This window comes from Xyrauchen texanus, chromosome 30 (assembly GCF_025860055.1).
Source record: "Xyrauchen texanus isolate HMW12.3.18 chromosome 30, RBS_HiC_50CHRs, whole genome shotgun sequence".
Taxonomy (NCBI): domain Eukaryota; kingdom Metazoa; phylum Chordata; class Actinopteri; order Cypriniformes; family Catostomidae; genus Xyrauchen; species Xyrauchen texanus.
In genome coordinates, this window is record NC_068305.1 from 7236659 (window position 1) to 7263967 (window position 27309).

At 37.3% G+C, this 27309-nt stretch overlaps 1 protein-coding gene and 1 non-coding gene across 4 annotated transcripts in view; one reads left to right on the forward strand and one right to left on the reverse strand.

The window, feature by feature from the left end:
- Nucleotides 1–25187, forward strand: part of LOC127624015 (cholesterol 24-hydroxylase-like) — a 126563-nt gene extending 101376 nt beyond the window's left edge. For 2 of the 3 annotated variants that reach the window (XM_052098616.1, XM_052098617.1), the window contains exon 14: nucleotides 24664–24706. Coding sequence is in view for 1 of the 3 variants with exons in the window: in XM_052098610.1 (XP_051954570.1) it covers nucleotides 24822–24962 (141 nt within the window). In the remaining 2 variants the exon portion in view is untranslated. Of the gene's footprint in view, nucleotides 1–24663; nucleotides 24707–24821 lie in introns of those variants that run through there. The other variant, XM_052098610.1, reaches the window with a different exon arrangement.
- A 1653-nt stretch (nucleotides 25188–26840) lies between these two features.
- On the reverse strand, nucleotides 26841–26913 carry trnat-ugu (transfer RNA threonine (anticodon UGU)). The gene has a single exon. It is a non-coding gene; the product is annotated as a tRNA-Thr (tRNA).
- Nucleotides 26914–27309: the final 396 nt, after the last annotated feature.

Here is a 27309-nt window from a genome sequence, read left to right on the forward strand (position 1 = left end):
GAGGCGTGTTCTGTGTTTGTTCTTGATGAAGTTCATGTCAGAAAATGCTGATTCACATAGATAGGTAGAACCAAACAGGCTGGCAACCTTCATAGCTGCTGTACACACACACACCACTGTGTCAACTAGGCACCAAAAGTTTGGTGCAGCCTGGTAGGCTTTGAGGTGGAGGTCATTTTGCAATGTTATGATTTCAATCTCCACCTGTCCAGCATCCAAGTTGAACGTTGTACTTAGTTGCTCAGCAAAGCTTGTTGTGTCCACATTCATGAAAGGATTGGAAATGAATTATACACATGGCTCAAGCTGATCTAGGTCACAAAACCTATTCTCAAACTCTTGCCCAAGTCTGTTTATGACTTCATAGTACTTGTCTGCAACTTTGTCAAATGTATCAGATGCAGAAGCATTGTCTTTCAGCACTGACTGCACAGAGGGAAAGTGCAGCACCTTTTTCTCTGTAGATCCACAGAGAAAATGTTCATTTTGGCTTTAAATGCATTTAAAGCACTTATCATATTAACAACAGTCTTGCCTTTACCTTGCAGCTCGCAGTTTAATTGGTTTAGTTTCCCATTTATGTCCGTCAAAAATGCAATGTCAAGTGTCCACTCTGTGTCCTCTAGCAGTGAGACGTCTTTGCCTTTGGACTGCATAAACTCTTTGATTTCATCCAAAAGTGACAAAAAACGAAGTAAAACTCGTCCTCTGCTGAGCCATCTGATTTCTGTGTGTAGTAGCAGGTCACCATATTCAGCTGCCATCTCCTCCAATAGCACTTTGAAAATCCTGCGCTTTGGAGCGGATATTGTTTATGATTTTCACAACGGAGTCATCACGTGCCCAGAGCCGATCACTTTGGCACACAATGCCTGCTGGTGAATGATGCAGTGGTAATGCAGAAATTTTGGGAAGTCTGGGTCACCTTTACAGTGAGCAATGAAACCTGCATGTCGGCCAATCATAGCAGGAGCCCCATCTGTGGTCACCGCTACCAGCTTTTCCAATGGTACCTTTTTCTGCACTAAAAACTCCTTCACTGTGTTATAAATGTCAACTCCCTCGTAGTTGTCTTTATGGGCAGTAGTGTTAGGAGTTCTTCTCTTGTGGAGAAATCTTCAAACACCATCCCGATGAAAACCATCAGCTGCGCTTGTGCTGTCCACGGACTCGTCGCGACTGGATGCTAAACCACCTGCACCTCGCCAGATCCCGTCCAGCTGATCGACCAAGTTACTGGACAAAGCTGACACTCGTCTAACCATCGTAGATGCCCCCAGTTGGACGCCGGAGAGAGTGGCGATTACATCGCTCCATATTTCTCGCCTTTAAGTACAGTGTTAGCAATTATCATCATTGCTTCTTTGACAACTTCAACGCCTGAAAATGCCTTCTTCTTTTTGATCAGGAAATGCGTAGCTCTAAAAGAGGCTTCGGTTGCTTTTTGTGACTTTTTCACGGCCTTGTGAAAAAGCTTGTTGCTTACCCAAAGCTGTCTTTAGCTCAAGGGCTTTTTCTACCCGTAGTGCGCTTCCGGTGGGTAGTTTTTGTGATTCAGTAGTAAAGTGTCTCTCCACATTGTGCCGCTTTGCCGTTGCCACAGTCGCCCGCGATATAAGACACACGCAGGTTTCTTTCACAGTCGTAAAAAGAACTCCCGACTCCCATTCATTGTGAAAGTGATACGCTTTCTTTCTTTTTCTGCCATGTTTTTGGGGTAAGAATCTACGCTCAGCCAATCTTCGCTGCACCCTCTAGCTTAGCCTACTCTCCACGAGCACTGTTTTGTCACACGCACAATACTGACCGAACTGGAGTACGTCAGAGTTCACCTAAACTTATCTAAACTTCATGTATAAGAAACATATTTTTAAGATATTTTCATTTTTTAAATCTATATAAATGCAAGTGTGATTAAAACAAAAATGAATAGCAACAGAATAAAATATAATTTTATACGCAGCTGAGTTGTGCTATTTTTAGAACAGGCCTGCGGGCGACTCATGTGGTCTTTGGGGGCGACCTGGTGCCCGCGGGCACCGTGTTGGTGACCCCTGCCATAGACTATAATGGAAAATTGGTTTCTGTTTACACAGTATATGAGAGGATTGAGTCTTACCTCCAGGTTTTATGAAATCTAAAAATAAAACAAATCAATATTTCATGAAATAGGCAATAGGCTTCTTGTAAAAGTATTACTTTTACTAGTAATTAGAATGGTATTTCAGTGCACTTAACTTCTAACTTTTGGGAGTTGATCAAAACAGTTCTCTTTTGGATATATAATAACAATGAGATATTCTGTAGCCTACTGATTATCAGTTTGTCGCATGTTTAGACCTTGTATGTGTGTTGCACAACACATGTTGCACTTGGCGATCACGGTGGGGATTGATATGGTAGTGGACCATGATGGTCATAGAAGAAGTGAAGGAGCAGTACCCCCCAATTATGGTGGGGTAATTCGCACTCTGATTCAAATCAGAAAATATCCGCAGTATGTAAATCCATGAGCATCGTTTTAATTAAAGCGCCGAATTTCTGCAGGAAATAAAATCCTTTAGACACGCGTGATCGTGCAGGTTTCAAAAGCAATGTTTCAAGAAATAACAGCAACAAATATCATAGGCATTCAAAATCACGCATCCGTTCATGCTGAACCTCGAAATATCCGATTATATTGTGACTCTTCACCAGGGCCGTATCAAGACAGTGTGGTGCCCCTGGGCACTATTTACCTCAAAAGCCCCCCCCCAATCAGACAAGACACACACACACACACACACACACACACACACACACACACACACAGTTCGATCGCGACCACGGCGCTCTCTCTCACTCACACACGCACACACACAGTTCGATCGCGCCCGCGCCTCTCTCTCTCGCTCTCTCTCTCCACTGGTCTATATAATGACATTCTATAATAGATCAGTGTCTCTCTCTCTCACACACGCAGTTCGATCGCGCGCGCGCACACACACACACACACACTCCAGCATTGCAATCTTGATCAGACTGTTCATTATGCGAAATAGAGCGATATGTATCGCTATTTAGTTTTATTTATTTTTATACCGTGTATTCTCCGTGTAAATTCGTGCACCGAGATGTGACGCCCGTCTGTCCATTTTGGATTTTGATTCATTTTCTGTAGCCGTTAAAAAAATGACACATTTGCGCGTACTTGTTGTGGACCAACTCAACTCTGACAGATTGGGGAGGGGGGGAGTGATAATGGTCATGTAATCTTCATTTATTTATAATTTATTATTATTATTATTGTTAAATTAGTGTTCATAAACAAGTTATGTATGGTCTTTCAAGAATTTCAAGTTAATAATATAACAATTTAAGAAAAATATTTTTAAAGCTTGTGTCATGTGGTGACCCCCTAGTGGTTGTGAATGGTTGGTGCCCCTGGGCACTGGCCCAAGTGCCCTTATGGATAATCCGGCTCTGCTCTTCACTCGTGTGAACGTACGAGCTCTCAGGTTCAGTTCGTCATCTGGACTGCTGCGAAATGATCAGACTCAGAGCGGATTTGAGCATGTACAGTGATGAGAGACAGAAAGCGGGAACTGCCCTCTTAAAGAGACAGAGCATCATTTCCCACACCGATCTTATTATAAGCATCTTTTTATAAGTATAAGACATGTCAGATCGCACCTTCCACAGATAATTTACCTAAAAGGGTTAGTTCACCCCAAAATTTAATTTCTCTCATCATTTAATCACCTCATGCTATCCCAGATGTGTATGACTTCCTTTGTTCTGCAGAACACAAATGAAGATTTTTAGAAGAATATCTCAGCTCTGTAGGTTCATACAATGCAAGTAAATGTTGGCCATAACTTTAAATCTACAAAAATCTAAAAGTTACACAAAATAAAAGTAATCCATTCGACTCCAGTGGTTAAATCCATATGGATGTGGGTGAGAAACAGATCAATATTTAAGTCATTTTTTACTATCCACATTTCCTGAGCAACCACTGGGCGACGCCATGATGATCCTAATTGCCTGTTTTCTGTTTCTGGTCTAGAGATGCGATGTAAAACTAACCGAAATGAGTAACTCAGGTGGAGACATAAACACAATTTAAGTGTTATTTGAAGTGAAAATTAATTTAATAACAATTCAAAGTAGTTAATGATATCAACGTAACTAACCTCGGATCATTGCATCATGTCATCTACACACTGAGGCACTGTCAATTAAAAACAGTGTCGGCACTATTCAGCCACGTTTCATTTTTTGACAATTTAATTTAATACTAAAAACATCACATTACATGCTAAGAATATATGCTCTTGCGAGTGGAAAAATTGGAGACCGTATATTGAAAACAGTCGAATCGTGAAACACTTCTACTATCAGGAAAAAGGTGGATAAATCTCCACCTTTGACCAGCCTCGACCAGTAGGTGGTGATATGCTTGACGAATGTGAATTGCCAAAAAACAAAAAAAGAGGAATGTGGAAGTGAAAGTTAAAGTGTAGGTTTATAGTTAAATAGGACATAAATATTGATCTGTTTCTTACACACACCTATTATATCGCTTCTGAAGATGTAGATTGAACCACTAGAGTCTTGTAGATTTCTTTTATGCAGACTTTTAGCTGATTTTTAGAGACTCAAAGTTCTGGCCACCACTCACTTGCATTGAACGAGTCTACAGAGCTAAAAAATCTTCATTTGTGTTCTGCAGAAGAAAGTCATACACATCTGGGATATCATGAGGGTGAGTAAATTTTTAAATAATTGTAATTTTTGGGTGAAATATCCCTTTAAATAGAAAACTCTTTCGTCATCTCCCCACCCTCAGTCTCTAAAAACTTCTTTTTATCAAAATGCCAGCTGTTCTTTTCCATACAAATGAATGGTGCAGTTCAGTTGAATTTTGCTTGGTTTATTATATATATACAGGTCCCCTCACATGCTTATCACAAACTGGTTAGGGTTGCACCAGCTGTGCATTAACCTTGTCACTTAACGCCACTGATAACAGCCGCAATGTGCACTTACATAAAAATAAACTATAGTGCCAGATCACCACTAATTAAAACACAAATGCACGAAATGGAAACCAGATGTTTCTTCTGCATTAGATAGTAACCTGATGAAATCTATACCAAAATAGACATAATTGGCAAAGGCAAAAAGTTGTAGGGACATAGTAGGCGTCATTTAAAGGTGAGATGGGTGGGAAATGTCCCTACCACCTTTTTGGACTAGCTCTCTCGCTTCTCATTTCCAATTAAATCGCAAAGCACACTGCAAACAAATGTGTCCCACTCATGATATACTGTATATTGATTCACTAATACACAGATGCAATCATTGTTTATAAAAAAAATGTTTTTACTTTAAACTAAAGCTATAAACTTAACCATGAGACCACTCAGTCATACAGTCTAATGTATTGCTGATCTATGTATTTATCCACTGACCAACAAAATCCCAATACTGACCGTGTTAAATGCATGGATCAAGTTCTCAAATTAATTGTGTGACATTATTTGAGCAATTGAATTGGTCATTGTAACAGGGTTTAAAATGGGCAAGGAGGAGGCAGGAACCGGGCGAAGCATCAAAGTTTAATGAAAACTATTTGTGTCAAAATGACACAAAACACACACACGCAGCTGCGTATGGCTCTCTCTCTCTCTCGAACTGCCACATTCTGCTCTGCCTTATCTCTCTCCTCGGCTGATTTTCCTGATTGGGGTTGGCCGTGCACACTCATGGCCCAGCCCGGCCCCACCCTCCTCCTCATCACAGTCATTAGTAATAACAATTTATCAAAACAGAAAAAGATTATTTGACAATATCTGCACATAACCTAATTCATATTCATGAGTTTCACCACTTTGTGACATCACAAACTGTCTCCACCACTTTTTAAAACAAAGAACATGTCCCACCCGTCTCACCCATAAATTACACCTATAGACATGGGGTGGGTGAAATTCCCATTGCAGTGTTGCCAGATCTCACAAGAGAAATAAGCAACCTGTTTTGGAAAAACAAGCCAAAACATGCCACTTGTCTCACCAAAATAAGCACACAAAAAAAGCTTATTTTTTCCCCTGTGTGGTGGATTTATCGGTAAAGAAATCTGCTTCTGAGTCAAAACTCGGCAGCATCAAATCTGTATTAATGTATCATATCAACATTATAACAAACATTTTGTGAAGACTTGCAAACAACTGAGAAATGTACTTTTTCACTCAAATAATTTCCTTGTATCTGGATTAACCATACATGTAAAGTATACAGTATTTTGCAATTGTATTTGTTAAAAAGGTTTGCTGTCATTTTCTGGATAACGCGGTAGCTCATTTTAGCATTCACCCCATTTTGCAGCCAACCCACCAGACCCCTTGGTTCTCCCGATGGCCAGTCCTCCCCTGATTGGCCTCAAAGTGTGTTGACCCACCGGGAAAATGCCCGGTATGCCAGATTACCAGTCCAGCCCTGCACAGAATCAACTGTATTCATATATAATAATCACACATATTGACAACTACACCTCTCTCTCCACTGCCGAAAAGCCCTCCAGAAATGTCAGATATCCATCCCATTTCCCCAAAAACAAGCCCAATTTCTCCAGTCTTCTAACGAACCTTCTTCAAAGGCCGCCACCCTCCCCATCTCCGACCACTCCTGAAATGAGGGAGCTCCAGCTGACCTCCATCCCCTTAAAACTATCTGTCTGGTTATCATGACACTGGTTAGGACCCAACTCTTTATGTGTCTATTCTCTATATCAATGACCGCCCCATTGCCCAAAATACAGAGTCTGGGGCAAAATGAAACCTGAGTGCCCAAAATGTCACTCACAAAACTCTGAGCCTTCAACCAAAATTCTTGGATCTTAACACACAACCAAAAGACATGGATTTTGTCTCCATCCTCTGACTGGCATTTCCAGCAGGTGGGTGTGTCTTTAAGACCAAGCCTATACAATAAAGAGGGGTGTCCAATAGACCCTATGTCAAATCGTGAATTGCATAAGGCGCACCGTTGCATCTCTAAATGCAGACTTGATGTTATTTAGAATCCTAGCCCACACTCCCACCTCCAATACCAAGTTTAAATCTTTCTCCCATAGTCTCTTGATAGAAGTTAGAGCTCTGTCCCCCAGAATCTGAATTAGCAGAGAGTAATATACTGATGCCTCACTGAGGCATCTATAGGGAGTAACTGTAGCAGGTAGATACATTTTGGAATACAATTCGCTTTAATAACATTAACCTTCCCAATCATGATAAATGTATTGAAGCCCAATACCCACATCACTCGAAAACCTTTTTATTAAAGGGTCAAAATTAACTCTAACTAAATCACACAAATTAGCTGGGAATAAAATATCCAAATACTACTGTAAAACAGCTCAAGGATGGGGCAAGGAGGAGGCGAGAACCGGCTTTTCAACATAAATAATATTTTAATGAAAAACTTAACAGTACACATAAACAAACACACATGGCGGACATGTCCGCTAACGATCTCTCTCTCTCGCACAGCCCTCTGCTGTCGGCCTTTAAACCTCAGGGACAGATAATTAGCCTAATACGGGACCGGGCGCGCAGGATCACGACCCGGCCCCGCCCTCCACCCTGCCACAACTACTTAATGCCCCATTTGGGCCACTGGGCAAGACAGAACAATAATGGGGAAAGAGGCAGTGGCAATTTTAGGGGGTGGCCTGTGGTGGCCAGGGCCACCCCTGAAATCTCATTGGCCACCCTGTGGCCACCCCAGAACTGATTGGTAGTTCAACATGTCCATCAACACAAGAAAGAAGAACCAAGAGAAACACCTGTCAATCAAAGATGACATCAGCCACACTGACCCAGGGTCAGTTTTATATTTCTGACCATTATAGTAGTGGTGGGACTGAAGCTGTGTGAGCTGATCTCTGATCAGTGGGGAGGGGCAGACCGCGGGTGGCCAGGCAGGTGCCGCAGGTCACGTGCAGCGAGCGCCAGGTCTGGAGTATAACGGTCGGTCAGAAGCGCCATAATCATAAATCAGAAGCTGATATAAGCTAGCATCTACCTCAAACTTCCAAGGATTTGAATTTTGACGACGTCGATTTTGTTAATTGAGAGGTACGTTCATCTAATTTAACATTTAATTCATCACGAATTTCCATCTGAATGTGAAAACATTTTTGTAGCATGTTAACAGTAGCTAGGTTAAAGAGTAAGCTAGACCCTACACCACATTCAGCACGTTATCTTGATATTGTCATGAAATATGAAATGCCATGTTTTCTGATTTAATGACGGAGGTGTGTAAAGCATTTTTGTATATGTTCAATAGCTAAAGTTATATATGGCTAACCTGTGTGTGAAATGGGGGTGCTGTGACTATACTTTAAGTCTTTACATTAGTTATTTATTTATGAGCTCTTTATGTGTATTATTGTGTATCAATCAAATCTTCAAAGTTTTATACCTTATTTGACATTTTAAATATGCAGAGGCAGGGCAAATTGCACTTAAAGGGTAACTAAACCCCTGCTCAGAGTCTGACTCCACCCACTAGCAACATTTGAAAAATGACGAAAGCAGCCGTCCCAAGGGAGAATGGGGTCAGTGTCTAGCTCGTACCAAGGGCGTGGTGAGCTGGAACCTGCTTACGTCAGCTCTCACCGCTTACGTCACGAACTACCGCAAACAGTCAATAGGAAAATGCAACTGCAGTAGCCACCGTTCAACCTGAAGAGGGCAGCACTCAGACGTTTTTACACCATATATTGTAGAATTAAAACACTTTATACACAAATGTCAAAAAAATTACTTGAATCAATGACCAGTACTATTAAAGCCCCATTCTAACAGATCATTAACTAAAAAAAGTTGGTTTAGGGTTTAGTTACCCTTTAAATGCCGCAAATGAATTGACTAACTATTTTATTTGGTAATATCCAAAGGAATTGAAGCTATCAGAACATGTGGGAAATAAACCTGTGTAGACACTGTAAATTGAGTTTGGTTTTTTACTGTATACAGAGCTCAATCTCCAATTTTGGGGTTTCCAGACAGACACATTTCACACACGGATTTTGTACCCAATTTAACCATTTATCTGCTGGATAGTGCAGTTATAGCAATAAATGAATGAATAAATGATTGAATGATTGATTGAATTGCATTTCCCCCAGGATAACAGCTATGAAGAGAAGCAAAGATATTAAAATCTTTTTCTTAAAAAAAAGAAAAGAGTCAGAACCAGCCACAGCTCCTTCCAGCAGCAGTGGAAAAGCCCACTCACTGCCTGGATACAGCAGTGATCAGTCAGCTCCCCCTGCACAGCACTGTAAGTCATGTTTAGATATTCCCTGTGACTTCTGGATGAACATATATTTGCCATATACTCTAACATTCAAGTTGTCACTCACGCACAATCATATGATCAAATATCGCTGCAGCAGAAGATTAGTTAAAAATTGATTTATAAATCATCACACACACACACAGATTTCATCCTAGCTCCACCGCAATGCAGAGAGAGAGAGAGAGAGAGAGAGAGTGTGGACAAAGCAAAAGACATAGAGAAAAGCCTCCAACCTAATGTCTATTTGTATTCAGACACTGCAGCTTCAACTTCAGTTGACTGGCCACATTCTCAACAGAAAGTTGTGGGAGATGATTTTGATCCAGGAGTGTCTGGAGCACCACCTGCCTCACCTCACAATAGTATGTCAAATTCAGTTGCTTCCTTTTCTGAGTTCCATGAATATTTACTTGTTTTTTGTGCTAATATTTGATTTAATTTAAAAAGGGTTATCCACTTTTGCTCCGTGTATGATATTAATTTGCTAATATAGAGCAATCCCACACAGCATACATAATATTATTAATATCTCAGTATAGAACATACAAAGATACAGTAAGAAAAGTCACATGAATGTGTCCATGAGCAAACTATGAATGTGATGATAATTATTTGTATCACTTCAGGTTCTTCATCTAGTGGGGAAAGTGATTATAACGATATTACAAGAGGTGTTGTTGGCACCATTGATGAAGAGGCTCTTCAGGCTATAAAAGCACATGCTTCCTCACCCAGATCTCATGGTATGTTTTGACATTTAATCTTTCAGTCTAAACAAAATTATGAGTGCCTTCTATGTAATTATCATGGAACAAGTTGTAATACTGACTGTTACTTGACTTTGTAACTAATCCTTTTGAATGTTACATTCTTGCTCATATGACATGCTTTATAAAATTATGTAATAATGCATTGATACATTGCACCAGTTAGCCTCACAGTGATGGACTGATTTTGATTTATTATTTGCAGATGTTTCACAGTCCAGAGCAGCCGGTCCAACACAGCCTCATCTGAAAGTATTTCCCCGGACACTGCAAGGTAACAGGAAGAGGTGCTTCCAGAATGACTGGTATAAACGGTATCCATGGATTGAATATTCTCAAAGCCAAGACTCTGCCTACTGTTATGCATGTAGACATTTCTCGCTGCCAAATACCCCAGCATCTGTGTTCACATCACAGCAAGGCTTTAATCATTGGAAAAAGGCAATGTACAGAGATGCTGGGTTCAAAGCACATGATGAGTCAGAGGGTCATGTCAATGCTATGTTTGCATGGGGTGAGCACAAGAAGGCAGTACTCACTGACTTTTCCATACGTGATGCCATACATATATTGTATTATCCTCTTGTTCTTGAGTTTAAAGTTTACAGAACAGTGTTTTATTGTATATATTGTATTATCCTCTTGTTCTTGAGTTTAAAGTTTACAGAACAGTGTTTTTATTGTGTATATACTGTATTATCCTCTTGTTCTTGAGATTAAAAGTTTGAAGATCATGACTTGTAAGTCCATTCTTTATAAGATTACCTCACAAGGTTATCTGTTATTAATTATAAGATTAATTATTTGTTTAAGATATAAGATTAATTAACTATAAGGCAATTTGGTGCAAATTATACTGGAATTTTGTTCTTTTGACTGGATTGATTTTTTTAATTTCCTCAGTTAGCACCTGTACTTTTGACATGAATCTTTTTTATGATTATACAGTATACCTGATGTTATACTTAAAATGTGTAACTGATTTTTCCTAAACAATTACTGATTTAAAAAATGGATGTTATGTTAAAATAACCAGAGATTCCCAGAAACTGTAATAGGTTGAAATAGAACCGGAATAGAAAACTGTCAAATGTCAAAACAACAGTCTAATATTTAATACAAACAATTCAGTGAATGCTAACTTGAGTTTTAGAATTAATTTATTATACAAATATAGATGTTGAAGCAAAGCAATGCAATATTTACACATTTTGATTATGTGCCATTCATAAAGTTTCTCCTGGTATTGCCACCTCACACTAGGTCTGGGCCCCATCTTGGCCATCCCAGTAAAAATTTCCTGGATACGCTACTGGAAAGAGGGCGACTCTGCCAGGTGCCTACAAAGTAACTTAATCCATCCAATAAACGTACCCTATTCCCAAACCCGTACATTTCCAAAATCTTAAAAAGATTATCCCATTCAACCATATCAAACGCTTTTCTGCATCAAGTGAGATTGCAGCGATCGGAGTCTGATCATTTGCCATAATGTTATCAGAATAAACCCCACATGATCTATAGGCTACGTATAAGAGACATAACTTGACTTAATCGGTTAGCCAACATTTTTGACAATATTTTAACGTCTAGCTGGATCAGGGAAATTGGATGGTAACTCTAACTCTTGGACCTTTGTCCTATTTAAGAATCAGACTGATCCGGCCTTGCTTCATGGTTGGCGTAAGCTTTCCATTCTTCAATGATTCTGTATAAACTTCTAGCAAAAGGAGCCAGTTCTATAGCATAAGATGTAAAAAAATATTGCATGCAATAAGATTCCATTTCTGAGTAATCATTTTGAATAGGCGCTTTATAAGGGCGAAATTTAAATGTCTCAGATCCACGATTGGCCGAAGCCAGCCATCTTTCTTTGAAACAAGAAAATAACGGCTGTAAAACCATTTTTGCGCTTTGAGCTTTGAAAGTGTATGAACTTTCGTTCTTATTGAACACAGGGGAACTGACAGTAACATTCCCAGCTGTCAAGATGCGTTCAACCTGCTATAATGGGGGTGGTTTTAAGTAAAGATAAACCTGAAAACATGTTATTTTTTATATACAATTTCTTTTGAACTTTCCTCAGTAAATTGCGGTGACTGTGTACTGTTGGGACAGAAAACCATCAGATTTGGTTTACTCTAAATGGCTGAACTAAAGTGGACAATGGAGCTCTTTTGTGGCCAAATCACGCAATTGCATTTCTAAAAAAAAAAAAAAAAGGAATAACATTAATATGTCCAGGTATTGAACCCTGTGAATACGGTCGCAAATTTTGCCTATAAAATCACAGTTATGTGAGTGAGCACACATGTATTCCAATATTCCAAATGAAAAATCTCATAAATATTATATAATATATAATATTATTTATTGATAGAAATAAAAGTCGGTGGTTGTTACTAAAGACATAAAAAATGCAACAAACATAGGTTCTGTTACACCATTTTTAAAATATAACTAGACAGTCATGAAATTTGACTTTCACTTCTAGAATACAACATTCTGCAAATAAAACTCGTTAAAAACTCTAGTTTTGAGCCTTAGTAGTACCTCAGTGGTATGAGCACAGCATCTCGGGGGCGAGCTTTTTGAGAACGCGAGCTTCCTTCGCCGTTTGGACGGGGGCGGGGCTAGGAGAAAACAGAATCCAACGGTGGAACAGACTTCGACGCAACACCCTGGACTCGGCCATGGCGTTATTGGAGTCCACGATAAAGGATGGTACATTTTGTTACGTTGACTCTATATTCTGCTTGAAAGCTTCACTATATTTAATTGACCAGCTACTGGAAAGCTTGCTTCTAAAACAACCAGGCCAGTTTACCTGTTGCACTTGTGTAATATCACCATGCAACAACTGCTTTATGCAGCATAATAAGCTAGTAGTTAACAGCTAGTGGTCATGGTCATGGTCAGTAATGTTTGTGTCGCGTTTATGATGATGCCACGGCAGTAGAGGCGGTGAAACTTTGAGGACCAATCTGTAATCCCACCCATTTTTGGTTGGCAAACAACTGCAGTGGAATAGCAAGGGCAAAAGTTTAGCGAGCCAGACTTCAATATTTGACAGGTGTCCTTATAGAAGTGAACAATACCTGAGCACTCTTGACACAGCACGATCATGACAGTTCTTCAGGAGATCACAGGATGGGCTGCATATCTGATGCTGTGCCTGCTTTTGGTTGTTTTTATCGCATTTATTGCATACTGTCTGTATGTTAAACATATTCATCAGAAATATGATCATATACCTGGACCTCCAAGAGACAAGTAAGAAGTTAATGAATCTATTGTAATGTGAATGATACGATTATATAAAAGATAAGCCTATTTGTTTTATGATCAAAGTTCATATGAATTAACATGACAACTGAATTCTTGATAGTTTTCTGCTGGGACATACACCAACTTTTATTAAAGCAACAAAATCGGACCGCATCATTCACGACTTACTTCTGCAATGGTAAGAGTTAAGCACAATTTATTGGTCAAACTATTTAAATGTGTATTAATTATTATCATCATACTATTATGTTTTAGAGATGAACTTGCACCTATTATATACAGATTGTATTAGATTTGCATTACGTGTGTGTATGTGGGTATGTATGAAGGTGAGTGTATGTACGTATATGTATAATTATTTCTTTTGTGTTCTTTTTTGTTTTTAATTACCTATGTCTTGATGCTGTTTTTGGTATTGTTTGTATTGTTGTTGACTGGAAGCTCCTGTCACCTAGACAAATTCCTTGTATGTGTAAGCATTCTTGGCAATAAAGCTGATTCTGATTCTGATTAAAACTGCATATGTGCATATTACGTAATAGTGTGATAACAGTTAGCCTATCACTTAATGTTTGGTCATACTGCATTCTCTCTCTCTCTCTCTCTCTCTCTCTCTCTCTCTCTCTCTCTCTCTCTCTCCCCAGATAGGTCAATTACTTTATAACAGGTTATTTAAGTTCTTTATTAACTCTAAAGTTCACTCTACAGAAACAACAATAATGTTGTAATCTTATATAATCAGTTTTAATAATCACACTTTGTTATTTCAGTCAATAGCAGGCATTTTCTTACTTGAAAAAAGATAGATACACAGATCAGGGCCAGAGCTAGGGGGTAGCCGTGGCCACCCCATTGGCCACCCACTCGCAATTGCCGTTTTGGTAATTTTTTTTTGTCTTCATGGGTTCACAACCCCCCCTCCTTCAACCCCTCCAAGTAAAGGTCTTCACTGATTCACCCAAGGACCCAGGACCCGTACGGGGTCAGCCATGTCCGGGTCGGGTCCCATTCTTGTGCCCGGGTCTGTTTAACATCTGCAGTGATGCGATGACTTTACCAATTGACGATTGGCTCTTTTATTTAGAAGGCAGGACTTATTCCGCCACATCAGTGTTTGACAGATGACATAAACCGAAGTGTATTATTGGCGTCAGCGCAATTTTTTTAGAGTCAGACACGTCTCCCAGAGCACAGATGACCGCAAATAGAGACTCGAATCTGCAGTTACGAGCAATCGTTGTTATAGTTCAAAAGGGCAAGCATTGGATTTTATGGAAGTTATCGTATTATGCGAGATACTGTCGTGGAAAATCGCTACGAATCTCTCTAAGTTGTAAGAAGAGTCTTGAGTTCCAGATGCCAAAGTTGTAGTTTATTGAACACCAACAAACATGAGACTGGTCAGCTGTCCGTTCTGACTCATTATCCTAAGTTCTCAGTTATATACCTTTTTGTTATCTTGTTACCCACTATTTCTGACTAACGAGGTCACTGCCTTGTTTCTTTCCCTTGCTCATCTATTAAAAAGAAACATATCCTTGCCTCTCTATTGAAAAGAAACATATATCTTTGGTAGCTTCTCATATCTTGACCTCATGTTACAGTTCATGGACAGAGTACATCAACTCCTAGATACATCTGCGTAAACAGCCATGTCCCCATCAAATACTTTTTATCTTTGTCCTACATTTTCAGCGCATTCCCACAATGAGGCAGCCTTGTTTGCTCATACACATTATTATTTGAAAGAAAACACTAGCTGCAAAGATATAATACATTCAGCTTATTAGAACAAGACACCATTCATATAATAACTGATTAAAAGTATCTTTGAAAAGATATGTGCCAGCACAAAGGAAACACACCAAGGACTCACATCAGAATACTATTGATTAACAGAAACACATTTTGTTTTTGAAGAAATACATATTTTGTTTTTGAAGAAATACACCTGTTTTTCAAGGTTATATACCATAATACAAAAAAGCTGCAAAGTCACGTTTGTCATCTGCCACCGTGACCGCAATTGGACTTTTGAAGCTGAAGTAATGAGTGGATTATACATGCTCTTTCAATCAGCAAGAGAGGAACAAAAGGATGGATTGTAATCGTTACGGTCAGGTACAGGAGAGAACATTAGGTAAGACACAAATGTTTATTTTCACAACTTGTAAATTAACTTGTTAATAGCAATTAGATGTGGGATCTGTACTGATCAGTTTCAATCGGGTCTGTGTGTCCCGGCCGGATCCGGGTCCAGATTTCCAATAATAGACTGGTCCGAGTTGGTTCCGGGTAGTACATTTACTGCATTTCTCGGTTCTGCACAGGTCCGGGTCCAAACTTTCAAATAATAGACGGAACTGGGTCTTTCCGGATAGCACATTTCAGGGTCTCTTTGGGTTCGGGCACACATTTTTGGACCCGTGAAGACCTTTACCTCCAAGGATACAAACAACGTACCCCCCTCCCCCGTTCCTGTGAAAAACTCCTGACTCCGCCCCTGGTAGAGATACCTTAATAATCCTCAAGGAGACATTTAGTGTTCATTATAATGAGTCTTTGTTCCTTGTTTTAAAGGGCAGAGAAGTATGGCCCTGTCTTCAGGATAAACACCTTGCATTTTGCCGTGATCATCGTTTATTGCCCTGAGGCTACAAAGGTAAACATTTAATCTCATTTATGTTCTTAAAGGGATATTGAAATTAAAATTCTGTCATTGTTTACTCACCCCTGTGTTGTTATAACCCCATAGGACTTTTTTTTTGCAAAAAAGGGAGAAATTGTGGAAAAAAATGTGTGCAGCCCTGCCCACTGTGCAGCCCTGCCCACTGTGAACTGGCACTGGTCCAAAAACTTTCTCATAACAGTATATTGAAGCCAGCATCTGACTAGACAGTTAAAAACTACTTGATTTTGGCCAAGAATGTCATGCCTAAATGTTTTCGCTGAGGTGTCGCTCTCTTCTGTCGGGGGGTCTGTCACAAATGCTCATCCGTTCAGATCAGTATGGAGAAAAGATATTCCCACCTCCTCAATCTCTATCTCAAACAGAGTCTTCTGTTACAAATGAGCCTGGGCATAGCAATGCATCTATTCTCTAACTACAAACTCATCAGACATATTTAGTAAGTTTGGTTCTCTGGTTTGTGTGCAGCTATGTTGTGTTCTGTTGTTTCTATCGCTGTGGTGGGCCAGTTTTTAGATAAACAAAACGAGTATTTGCCTGAACGCCCTGTCTCGTGACAAATACTGCTCTTGTGCAGTATCATGAATGGTCAGAGGAGAGAGCAATGGTTCGTCAAAAGTTTCACTAAATAATACATTAGATTTCAGTATGTTTCTTGCCAAACCTTAACGAATGCTTTTATAACAATCGTGAGTCTCGTGGAATAATTTATTCGATTTCTGAATTATACTTTAGTGTGCTTTTGAAGCTTGAAGAGATGGCCTCCATAAACTGCAATTGTATGACTTCTCTGAGCACAAATGTTTTTCACAATTTCTCCCTTTGTGTTAAGAAAAAGAGTCATATGGGGTTATAACAACACAGGGGTGAGTAAACTATGACTGCATTTTCTTTTTTAGGTGAACTAGTCCTTTAAGAAACCACACAAAGTAATCACAATCTCTGACCTGTTTTTGTAGACAATCCTGATGTCACCCAAGTATCCCAAAGATCCCTTTGTCTACAAAAGTCTCTTTAGCATGTTTGGGAAAAGGTAAGCATCGATTTGTGCTGGGTTATTCATGAAGATGCTACTCCATTAATAATCTGCTGTCAATACTTCTTTGATAGCAATGGATACATGACGACTCATTAGCAGATTTCCACTATTATCCCCTTGAAGTATCTATTTAGAAAATTTCATGGATTCAAAATTTTGTTTTTTGTATTTCTGTACCTATCTGTTAGCTTTGAAACCATCTTGATGTAAGTGTGCCTCTAAAAGTTGACAAAATAAACTTTTGGCAGATATACTGTTGGATAATTTTGTCATCCAATGTATTTAATTTATTTTGTTGATCTGTAATCCCCGTCTCGATACGGCTCAGCTGAGGGAAGAAAGAAATGACACAGATACCCAATGGTATCAAATCCTTCTTCAGAGTTTATTGTTCAGCATTCTGTTATATGGTCCAGAAAAACCACATTCCACTGGACCCCCACCAATGAAATAGTTATTTACCTTATATGCAGGTGACATATATGTTTGAGCTACGTGTGTTACGTGAGAGTAGAGACAAGGAACACATTCCTTTAGTACAGGGAGCAGCTGCAGCTACCCAACAAAAGAAGCCTTCATTATTCCACATTACATCACCAGAGAAGTTGTTGAGAAGCATTAATTATTTCACATATACACAATTAAAATGCACAGTGTTTCTCTTCTTGGAATATGGACCAAAATATTGATGACATCATCTCATGCATAGGTATATACAAAATGTAATGCTCTTTACATTGAGAATGTCCTTCCCTCTACTACCACCAGCCTCAGCCTAGAAAAGACCAAGTAGCAAATCATGGCTATGACTTAAAAAACTTAAGGCTATTTAAAGAAAAAAAAGTCATTCTATATGTCCCTACCCAAATTCCTGTTACAATAGGAAATACATCTGCACAGGAATGAAAGTTACGTTCATCAAATTATTTAATGGGGGTTTTAATAAACATCAAGCCTTTGCAATAGGGCTGGGAACTAATACGGATTTCCCAATTCATTTAGATTCCGATTCACAAGCTCTCGATTTGATTCGATTCAATATCAATTCATATGGGTTTATTTCAGGTATAATGTCCCTTTTGCTTACATATAAAATAAAAAAATAATATCTCAGCAGCTAATTCTGTTAATTATACAGGAGACCTTTAATCTAGGAACATTTGGAAAATATATTTTCCAAAAACTATATTTTTTCATTATTTTAGTCACAATTTGTCTTTTATAAAATGAACAAATAAATATATTCAATCAATAAAAAAGACATAATATTTCATATTATTTTTGTTACATATTTATTATTAAATAGCATAATTTGTACTATTTACAAGTATTTACATTGATTTGTTGAACACGTGCAAACCGGTACTGTCTCTTTAACAAAAAAAAACTGAATTTCTGTAAACAGCGCCTTTAAATGTTAGCTAGAGATGACTGGAATGCTTTACCTCATCTGTGCAATGCGTGATCAAAATTACAAGTTTTGTAGTTATTTTTGCTTTTAGATTTTGATGAATCTTATTTAATTTGTTAAAATTGTCATTTTAATTGATTAACTGTGAAAATCTTTTAGAAAAATTCATAAAAATACTCTTTAGAGTGGGATGGAAACAAATTCTTAATAGATAAATAAACAGTAATCCTTTTGTCCAATTTCACTTTAGTCACATGGCGCGAAATTTTGTTGCAAATGCATGTGATTGAGTAAAAAAAAAAAAAAAAAAGAGCGATCTTGGGATTTAAAAATCAATATCGAGACTATACAAATGAAGATCGTGATTAATCTGAAAAACTATATTTTTACCCACCCCTGCTTTTTATGAGTAACTGCATATTTGTAGTGTTTCCAATATAGCTGATATGAAAAACAATAAGATTATTTAAAAAGAAGACAAGAAGTGCGTAACACACGTTAAAGGTTTGGGTATGGATTGATTCACTATTGAACACGAATTGGTTCTACTTCAGAAATGGTTTAATAAAAATAAACTGTCGTTAAATTTAAGTAAAACTATATTTATGTTGTTTACAAATCAAAAATGCCCTGCAAATTTTCGTTTGATTTTAAATGGATTAATTATTGAGAGAGTATCAGAATTTAGGTTTTTAGGAGTACTCACTGATGAAAAGTTTAAATGGAAGTCACATATATCTTATGTAAGAAATAAAATTTGTAAAAACATTGCCGTTTTGAGTCAAGTAAAGTTTATGTTAAATTATAAGGCAATGAGATATGGCAAAATAAAGGAACAATATAGGATTCCTTTATTTTGCCATATTTGATGTATTGTTTGGAGATATGGGGTAATTCTTATTTCACTAATTTAATGCCCTTATTTATTTTGCAAAAAAGAGCCATAAGAATAATTAATGGAGTTGCTTCAAGAGAACATACTACAGGACTGTTTCTGGAGTCAGGACTACTTAAATTGAAGGATTTGGTTGCTTTACAAACTTTATTAGTTGTTCATAAAGAAAATACTGCTTGTTACCGCATGGACTGCAACTCTTTTTTATTGTAAATAGTGGGACAAGCAGAAGAAATAAAGACTTTAAACACCCTTTTGCTAGAAATACCCTCAAACAAATGTGTGTTTCAGTTTCTGGTGTGAAAAGATGGAATTTTCTAGAAAATGATCTAAAATGTTGTTCAAACATTCTACAATTTAAATACAAGTATAAACAGAAGATACTTAATTTATTTAAAGATGATTGTGAAAATTGATAAAATTACAACAACAATGGTCTCGTTGTCATCATCCCATCATTGTTGTTTTTGTTTGTTTGTTTAGTGTTGTGTAAGCAGAATTAATAATAAAAAAATAAATAAAACAAAAAAAAGGAAAATTGTTAAAATTGAAAGTAGATTATCTGGTCTGGGCTATTTTGTTATTTTTTGTTGTTGTTATCTTTTGTAATGTCGGTGAGGTCATCTAATTTGTAAATTTTTTTATTATAAGAATGGGGTAGGAGTTAATAAGATTTTTTTTTCTTCTTCCTACTACTGAAATTACTGTATATGTGTCTATTAAGAATTTGTTTACATTCCCAATCTAAAGAGTATTTTTATGACTTTTTCTAGAAGGTTTTCACAGCTAAATTTTAACCAATTGAATAAGATTAATCAAAATTTAAATGCAAATATTTAAGGTATGTCAAATTAAAAGTATTTCAATTTGAACAACAAGTCTCAAGACCCCTATTTGCTGTTCCATTCTGTTGCGCTGTGTCTAGCTGTTTTTATCACAAGAATGTGTCCTATGTGAACGGCTGCTAAGAGAAAAAAATCACAGAATTTATCTATAGGCCAGGGGGCATGATTCTTTCTGTTAATTGTTTTAAAATGTGTTATTTTGGCATATAAATAATAAATGAGTGTGATAAATCGACAGACCTAATATGTATATAGTTGAGTGTGTGTTATGGATTTTTCTCGAAAGGTAAATGACTCACATGACATCGTTTCAGGTTCCTGGGAAACGGACTAGTGACTGCTGCAGACCATGATGTGTGGTACAGGCAACGACGTATCATGGATCCAGCCTTTAGCAGCTCGTAAGTCAAAAACAGTACATCTGTGAGATACTGAAATGTTCTACTGGTACAGAGAGTACAACCGACATGATTTCATCCACCAGATACTTGCGAGGCTTGATGGACACTTTTAATGCAGATGTCAGAACGCCTGATGGACAAACTCGAGGAGAAAGCTGATGAGAAAACACCTGTCATCATGCACGGCCTGGTCAACTGTGTCACACTCGATGTCATTTCCAAGGTTTCACCCTTCTTACCTACCATGCACTTGGGCGATGGAGGATTTAGCTGCCACCAGAATTAAAGCAGCCTTGATGTAGATGTGTCAAATCACCTGTTAATCATTACTTACTGGTTTTATTTACTAAAATGTTTATCCACAGGTGGCTTTCGGTGTTGACTTGAACCTGTTAAAGGAAACTGATTCCCCCTTCCAGAGAGCAATAGATCTATGTTTAAAGGGCATGGTATATTATCTCAGAGACCCATTTTTTACAGTAAGATATTTTATTTATTTTATCATCCTCAAGTGGTAGGGTCAATTAATGTAACACTCACAATCATACTGTTGTACTGTACATCAGTGCGGCTATGATTCAGCTGTAGACACAAAGCTTCAGGTAATCACATCCGTGCTTTTATGCAGTACAACAGCACAATTGTGATTATGATATTGCAATTATTCAACAGTCTCAGACTACATTTGGCCAATAAGTTTGGAATTAGCTATTGTGTAATGTGGTATATTGTTAAGTGTTTTTATTTGTGGGACCTCAGCTTTTCCCCAAGAACTGGAAGATGATCAAACAAATTAAAGATGCAGCTGAACTCCTGCGTAAAACGGGAGAGATATGGATACAAAACAGGAAAACAGCCGTGGAAAATGGCGAAGATGTCCCTAAAGATATTCTGACCCAAATCCTCAAAACGGCAGGTACAGTATATGGATCCTGAGTGGCTGAAACAATAAATAGTTCACTGTGTTTTCCCTCATCTAAGTTTTCTTGTACAGGGAAGCTATAGTGTTCAAGAGTCTGGTTCCGGAACTAAAAATCTCGTAATATTTTTCTATAGGCGAATTTAGGCAAAATAGGCAAAAACCTGTAAAGACAGACCTAACATGAGCTCTGAGATTTACAGATGGTATACGCTTCTGTTGATGCCATCAGTCTGCATTATTTCAACATTTAATGTTTTATACAAAATGTTTAATAGTGCAATATCTGTTGGAAAATCTGCACTACCTATGATCCTGCAGTGAAACAATGCACCAATTAGAGAATTGCGGCCAACAAAGCACACCAAAAGAGCTCTGCAGCAACCGCCCATTCACATGATGCACTGTGAATGTCGTAATCAAAACTTTCTTCCCACACCATCGAACTCATAAAAAGTCTATTAGAGTATTTCTAAATATTATGCAATAAACGTATTATATATTGTTTCTATACTTATCAATAACTTTAAATCAATAATTTTGCTTTCCATAATATTTATTTGAATGATGTAGTTGTAGTTCATTGCCTCATGAAATATGTTAAGTTACACAGTCTTGTACTTTTTGTCTGATTTTCAAATAGTTTTTTACTTAAAATCTCAGTTTGTAAAGTTGATTCACTTCGGAGCTGGTTGGTTTGGTTCATGGCATAGAACTCCTTTATGAAGAATTGTATTAAATCTCTGTGGAAAAATGAATGGGAAAAAACTTCCGGACTGGAACCAAGACTGCTAAAAAAGTGGACTGGCACTGCTGCACACTGTTGCTTGTTATAGTAACACCATTAACTCAAAGCTGAACACCTCTGCAAATCAAGGCCATACCAGTGGCCTCATAATTGACCCTGCGCAAAGCTCCACCCCTCTTGGTTACCATCCTCGCTCTTTATAAGCTTTGCAGAACGTCTCATAGAAATGAATGGGAGATTGTTGTAGAAGTTTTTTGGCTACATATTCCCATTAACTGAATTTTTTATATTCTTATGTGGACATTTTAGAGCATATTTATCTGACATTTAAAGAAATTGTTTAATTATTCATTAATTTCATTTCAAACTGTGGAGACTGTGAATTGAGGCAAACGATTATCAGTCACTTGAAAAGAGAAAAACATAATTTAACGGCAATAACATTTGTGTAAGGGAACAAAACGGCTCAAAAAGCCTCATGACACACTCACTATGATGCCGTGAACACTATTTACTTGAGCCTTTACTAACACCTGAATCAATTCATAAATTAATTACTGTTAAGCTGTTATCTTTAATATACCTTGGAGCAAATGTAGGTGTCCTTGCTGATGTTATAAATCATCTCAAACTTAAAACTACCCAAACACATTACTTCCGTAGACTCTTGTTGGTTAAAAAAAAAGCAAGCACCTTTCAGAGAAATGGAGGATGGCAACAGTTGCTAAGATAGGATTTATCAGAAAGTCATTTAAGGTGGGGCTTTGTGAAGGGTAGAGTCTGTGGTAAACAGCTAGATTGATGCAACAGAATGGCACAATGGCACGTTTTAAAAAGTCTTTCAGTGAACAGCCCCTACCACATGTCTTTTTTGCTGTAGAGGAGGAAAAAGCAAACAATGCAGAAGATCATGAACTGATGCTGGACAATTTCGTAACTTTCTTTATTGCAGGTGAGTTACTGCTTCTTTTTTTATTTTTTCTCCATAAACTTAAGCAGTTATAAGCAATGCTAAAATATTATGCAGGGCAAGAGACAACAGCCAATCAGATCTCATTTGCAATCATGGAATTAGGGAGACACCCAGACATATATAAACGGTAAAACCCTTAATGGAAATGTGGACTGATTACATCAACTTATTATTACAATGCTTTTACAGTTCAAGTTATTTCAATCCCCAGTGCTAAAGCAGAAGTGGACGAGGTCCTTGGGACAAAAAGGGACATTTTATATGAAGACCTTGGAAAACTCACTTACTTGTCTCAGGTTGGTCCTTTGACATAGACATCCTGGTCAGTCATAAGGAGTGTTGAATGGTCATTGTCTTTATTTTGTTGCAGGTGTTGAAGGAGACATTGCGTCTGTACCCCACTGCTCCAGGAACATCTCGCTGGCTGCCTGAGGACATGGTTATTAATGGGCTGAAAATCCCAGGAAAATGTATTGCTAGTGTAAGTATTCTACTCATAAGTTACGCAGTGCTGTAAACATTTCAGGCACAGATTTTAGTTTTCCTAATACTAAGTACACACGACAAATTTTGGGTGTGACATACACGTTTATTTGTCGGTCTAAATCCCATTAATTATCATTCTGTGTGTACAGAATACAAATGTCTCTCCCAAATCCATAGTGACTGACATGGTAATAACCATAGCAACATTTTTCCTTCCAAAAATGTTAGAGTTCTAGCAAATTTGCCACTATTTTAATGGATTCCAGCTAACGTTCATGTGAGTTCTCGAGTTGATTGACACATGATATCTGTAATTGAATGGTGGCTCGTTGACCTGTAAGGCAGGACTTAAATATTATATATTGAATTCAATTATTATGTACTATTAATAGCTGGCTGGAACTACTATGATGGAGAGAAGAGACCGACTGGTGACCGACACTGATTTAATGTTAATGCAGTTGTCAGAGCACTCAGTTGTTAGTACTATAAATAACCAATTTCTTAAAACTTATAAAAAATTATCTTAAACTATAAAATTGTGAAATGCATATTTTTTGTTTGTTTGTTTTTACCACTGACTACTTTTCCCATACAGTTCAGTAGTTATACCTCCTCAAGATTGGAAACCTTTTTCAAAGATCCTTTGAAATTTGATCCAGAGAGATTTGATGTGAATGCCCCAAAGTAAGTCCTTACAGTACTTTATAAATATATTTATACATGTATATACAGTATATATAAATACATTTATATTTAGAGACATTTTATATATAAGTGTTTCAGACAGTTTTATTTAGAAAAGTTGTATTTTTTAAAGTTTAAATACAGACAACATTTTTTTAAAGGCCTTATTACTGCTACTATCCATTTTCACTTGGACCACGATCCTGTTTAGGACAGGCCTTCTCTCAGGTGATGAAACATTTACATTTGCACCTCCTTTACAGAATTTATAGACTTACATATCTGTCTCATGACTGGTCCGTTGTGTTTCTTCATTTAGATGGAGGCAAAAGTTGTGCTTGCCAAACTGCTTCAGAGATTTGATTTCAGTCTGGTTCCTGGACAGTCATTCGACATTATAGACACAGGAACTCTGCGGCCCAAGAGTGGCGTGATCTGCAACATCAAATGCTCTACATAGGACATCTTCTAGGCCCAGGATCTGAATATTGTGTTACAACTCATATGTACTGATCTGTCTGCCAGCAAATTCATGTTCATTCCTCAAATATAAACCTGAACACAGAGGTTTTAACAGTTTAGTTTATGATACTCCAATACTCTTTCGATTATTGTGTTTTTTATCTTTTTGTCTGAAGTCTTATCTCTTTATCATAAGCATTGGCCACCTATATATATATGTATATATGAAATAAATATCTTAAGGCTTATGCTTACAGTAATGCACTTATGACATTTTTGGTTACTATGTACTGTAATTCTCATAGTATTATTAAAAAATCTTGATGATAATTATTCTAAAATGTGGAATCTGTTGTCAAAAGTTTGTACATTATACTTCGTATTAATATAATGCAAATTTTGTTCTTGTGTAAGATAGATTGACAGACAGACCAACCACCCTAGTTAGAAAGAGCCTTGCATTAAAAACAACATGTAAAACACTTAAAAACAATCCTACTGTCCCCAGGGTTGGGGAGTAACGGAATGCATGTAATGGGATTATGGATTTAAAATACAAAATATTTGTACAGTGCATCCGGAAAGTATTCACAGCGCTTCACTTTTTTCCACATTTTGTTATGTTACAGCCTAATGGACTAAATTCATTATTTTCCTCAAAATTATACAAACAATACCCCATAATGACAACGTGAAAGAAGTTTGTTTGAAATCTTTGCAAATTTATAAAAAAAATTAAATAAAAAAAAAATCACATATGGCACTCAGAATTGTGCTCAGGCGCATCCTGTTTCTACTGATCATCCTTGAGATGTTTCTACAACTTCATTGGAGTCCATCTGTGGTAAATTCAGTTGATTGGACATGATTTGGAAAGGCACACACCTGTCTATTTAAGGTCCCACAGTTATCAGTGAATGTCAGAGCACAAACCAAGCCATGAAGTCCAAGGAATTGTCTTTAGACCTCTGATTGAATGGAAGCACAGATCTGGGGAAGGGTAGAAACATTTCTGGAGCATTGAAGGTCCCAATGAGCAGAGTGGCCTCCATCATCTGTAAATGGAAGAAGTTTGGAACCACCAGGACTCTTACTAGAGCTGGCCGCCTGGCCAAACTGAGTGATCGGGGGAGAAGGACCTTAGTCAGGAAGGTGACCAAGAACCTGATGGTATATATATATATATATATTTTTCTCTATACATTTGCAAAGATTTCAAACAAACTTCTTTCACGTTGTCATTATATGGTATTGTTTGTAGAATTTTGAGGAAAATAATTAATTTAATCCATTTTGGAATAAGGCTGTAACATAACAAAATGAAGAAAAAGTGAAGCGCTGTGAATACTTTATGAATGCACTGTAACTGTATTCCACTACAGTTACAATTTAAATAATTGAAAATTAGAATACAGTTACATTCAAAAAGTATTTTGATTACTTAAGAGATTACTTTAAATTTTATTCTCATTTGTTTAATTTAATATTTAGCCCTTTCAGATGGAATAATTGTATTCATATAAATGATGCAATCCAAAGTGCATTTGAACATCGGTGAAACACTTTCTTATGATGTTGTTACATTCATAGGAGCAGACAGAGAAGTAAAAGTGAAAAAAGTTAAGTGAAAAAATCTACCAGTGCCGAAGAAGTAATCCAAAGTATTTAGAATACGTTACTGACTTTGAGTAATCTAATGGAATACGTAACAAATTACATTTTACAGTATGTATTCTGTAATCTGTAGTGGAATAAATGTAAAAATTAACCCTCCCAACTCTTACTGTCTTTGGTGTAGTGTACTTTTTGTTGAAGTATATTACATACGAAAGCACTATTGTCATATTTGTAAAAAATATTCAATCACTCTTCGGCAAGGCCCCAGCGAGGATCGAACTCGCGACCCCTGGTTTACAAGACCAGTGCTCTAACCACTGAGCTATGGAGCCAGCTGCGATAACTTTCGAAAAATATATGTATATAAATAGACACATTTTTAATATTCTTTATTCTTTAATTTAATCCAATCACAAAAATAAATATTTTTACGGATTGTTCATCGAGATTTTCATCGTTATGGCCATATAACGAAACAGCCAGTAAAGACCCGTATGTAAGTATTATTTTCGGCCACTAGAGGGTAATATCCGACAATGAAACACCGGATTATCTTTTTTCATTTTTTTTTATTTTAGAACAATTACAAAAAAAAAAAAAAAATACATACAGAGTATCACAATGTACTTACTGTTACAATCATAGTAGCATCAAAGAGTATAAAAAAAGATAGAGGAAAAAACAACAAATAATTATAAACCAAATAAAGTGTTTTTAAATAATAAAAC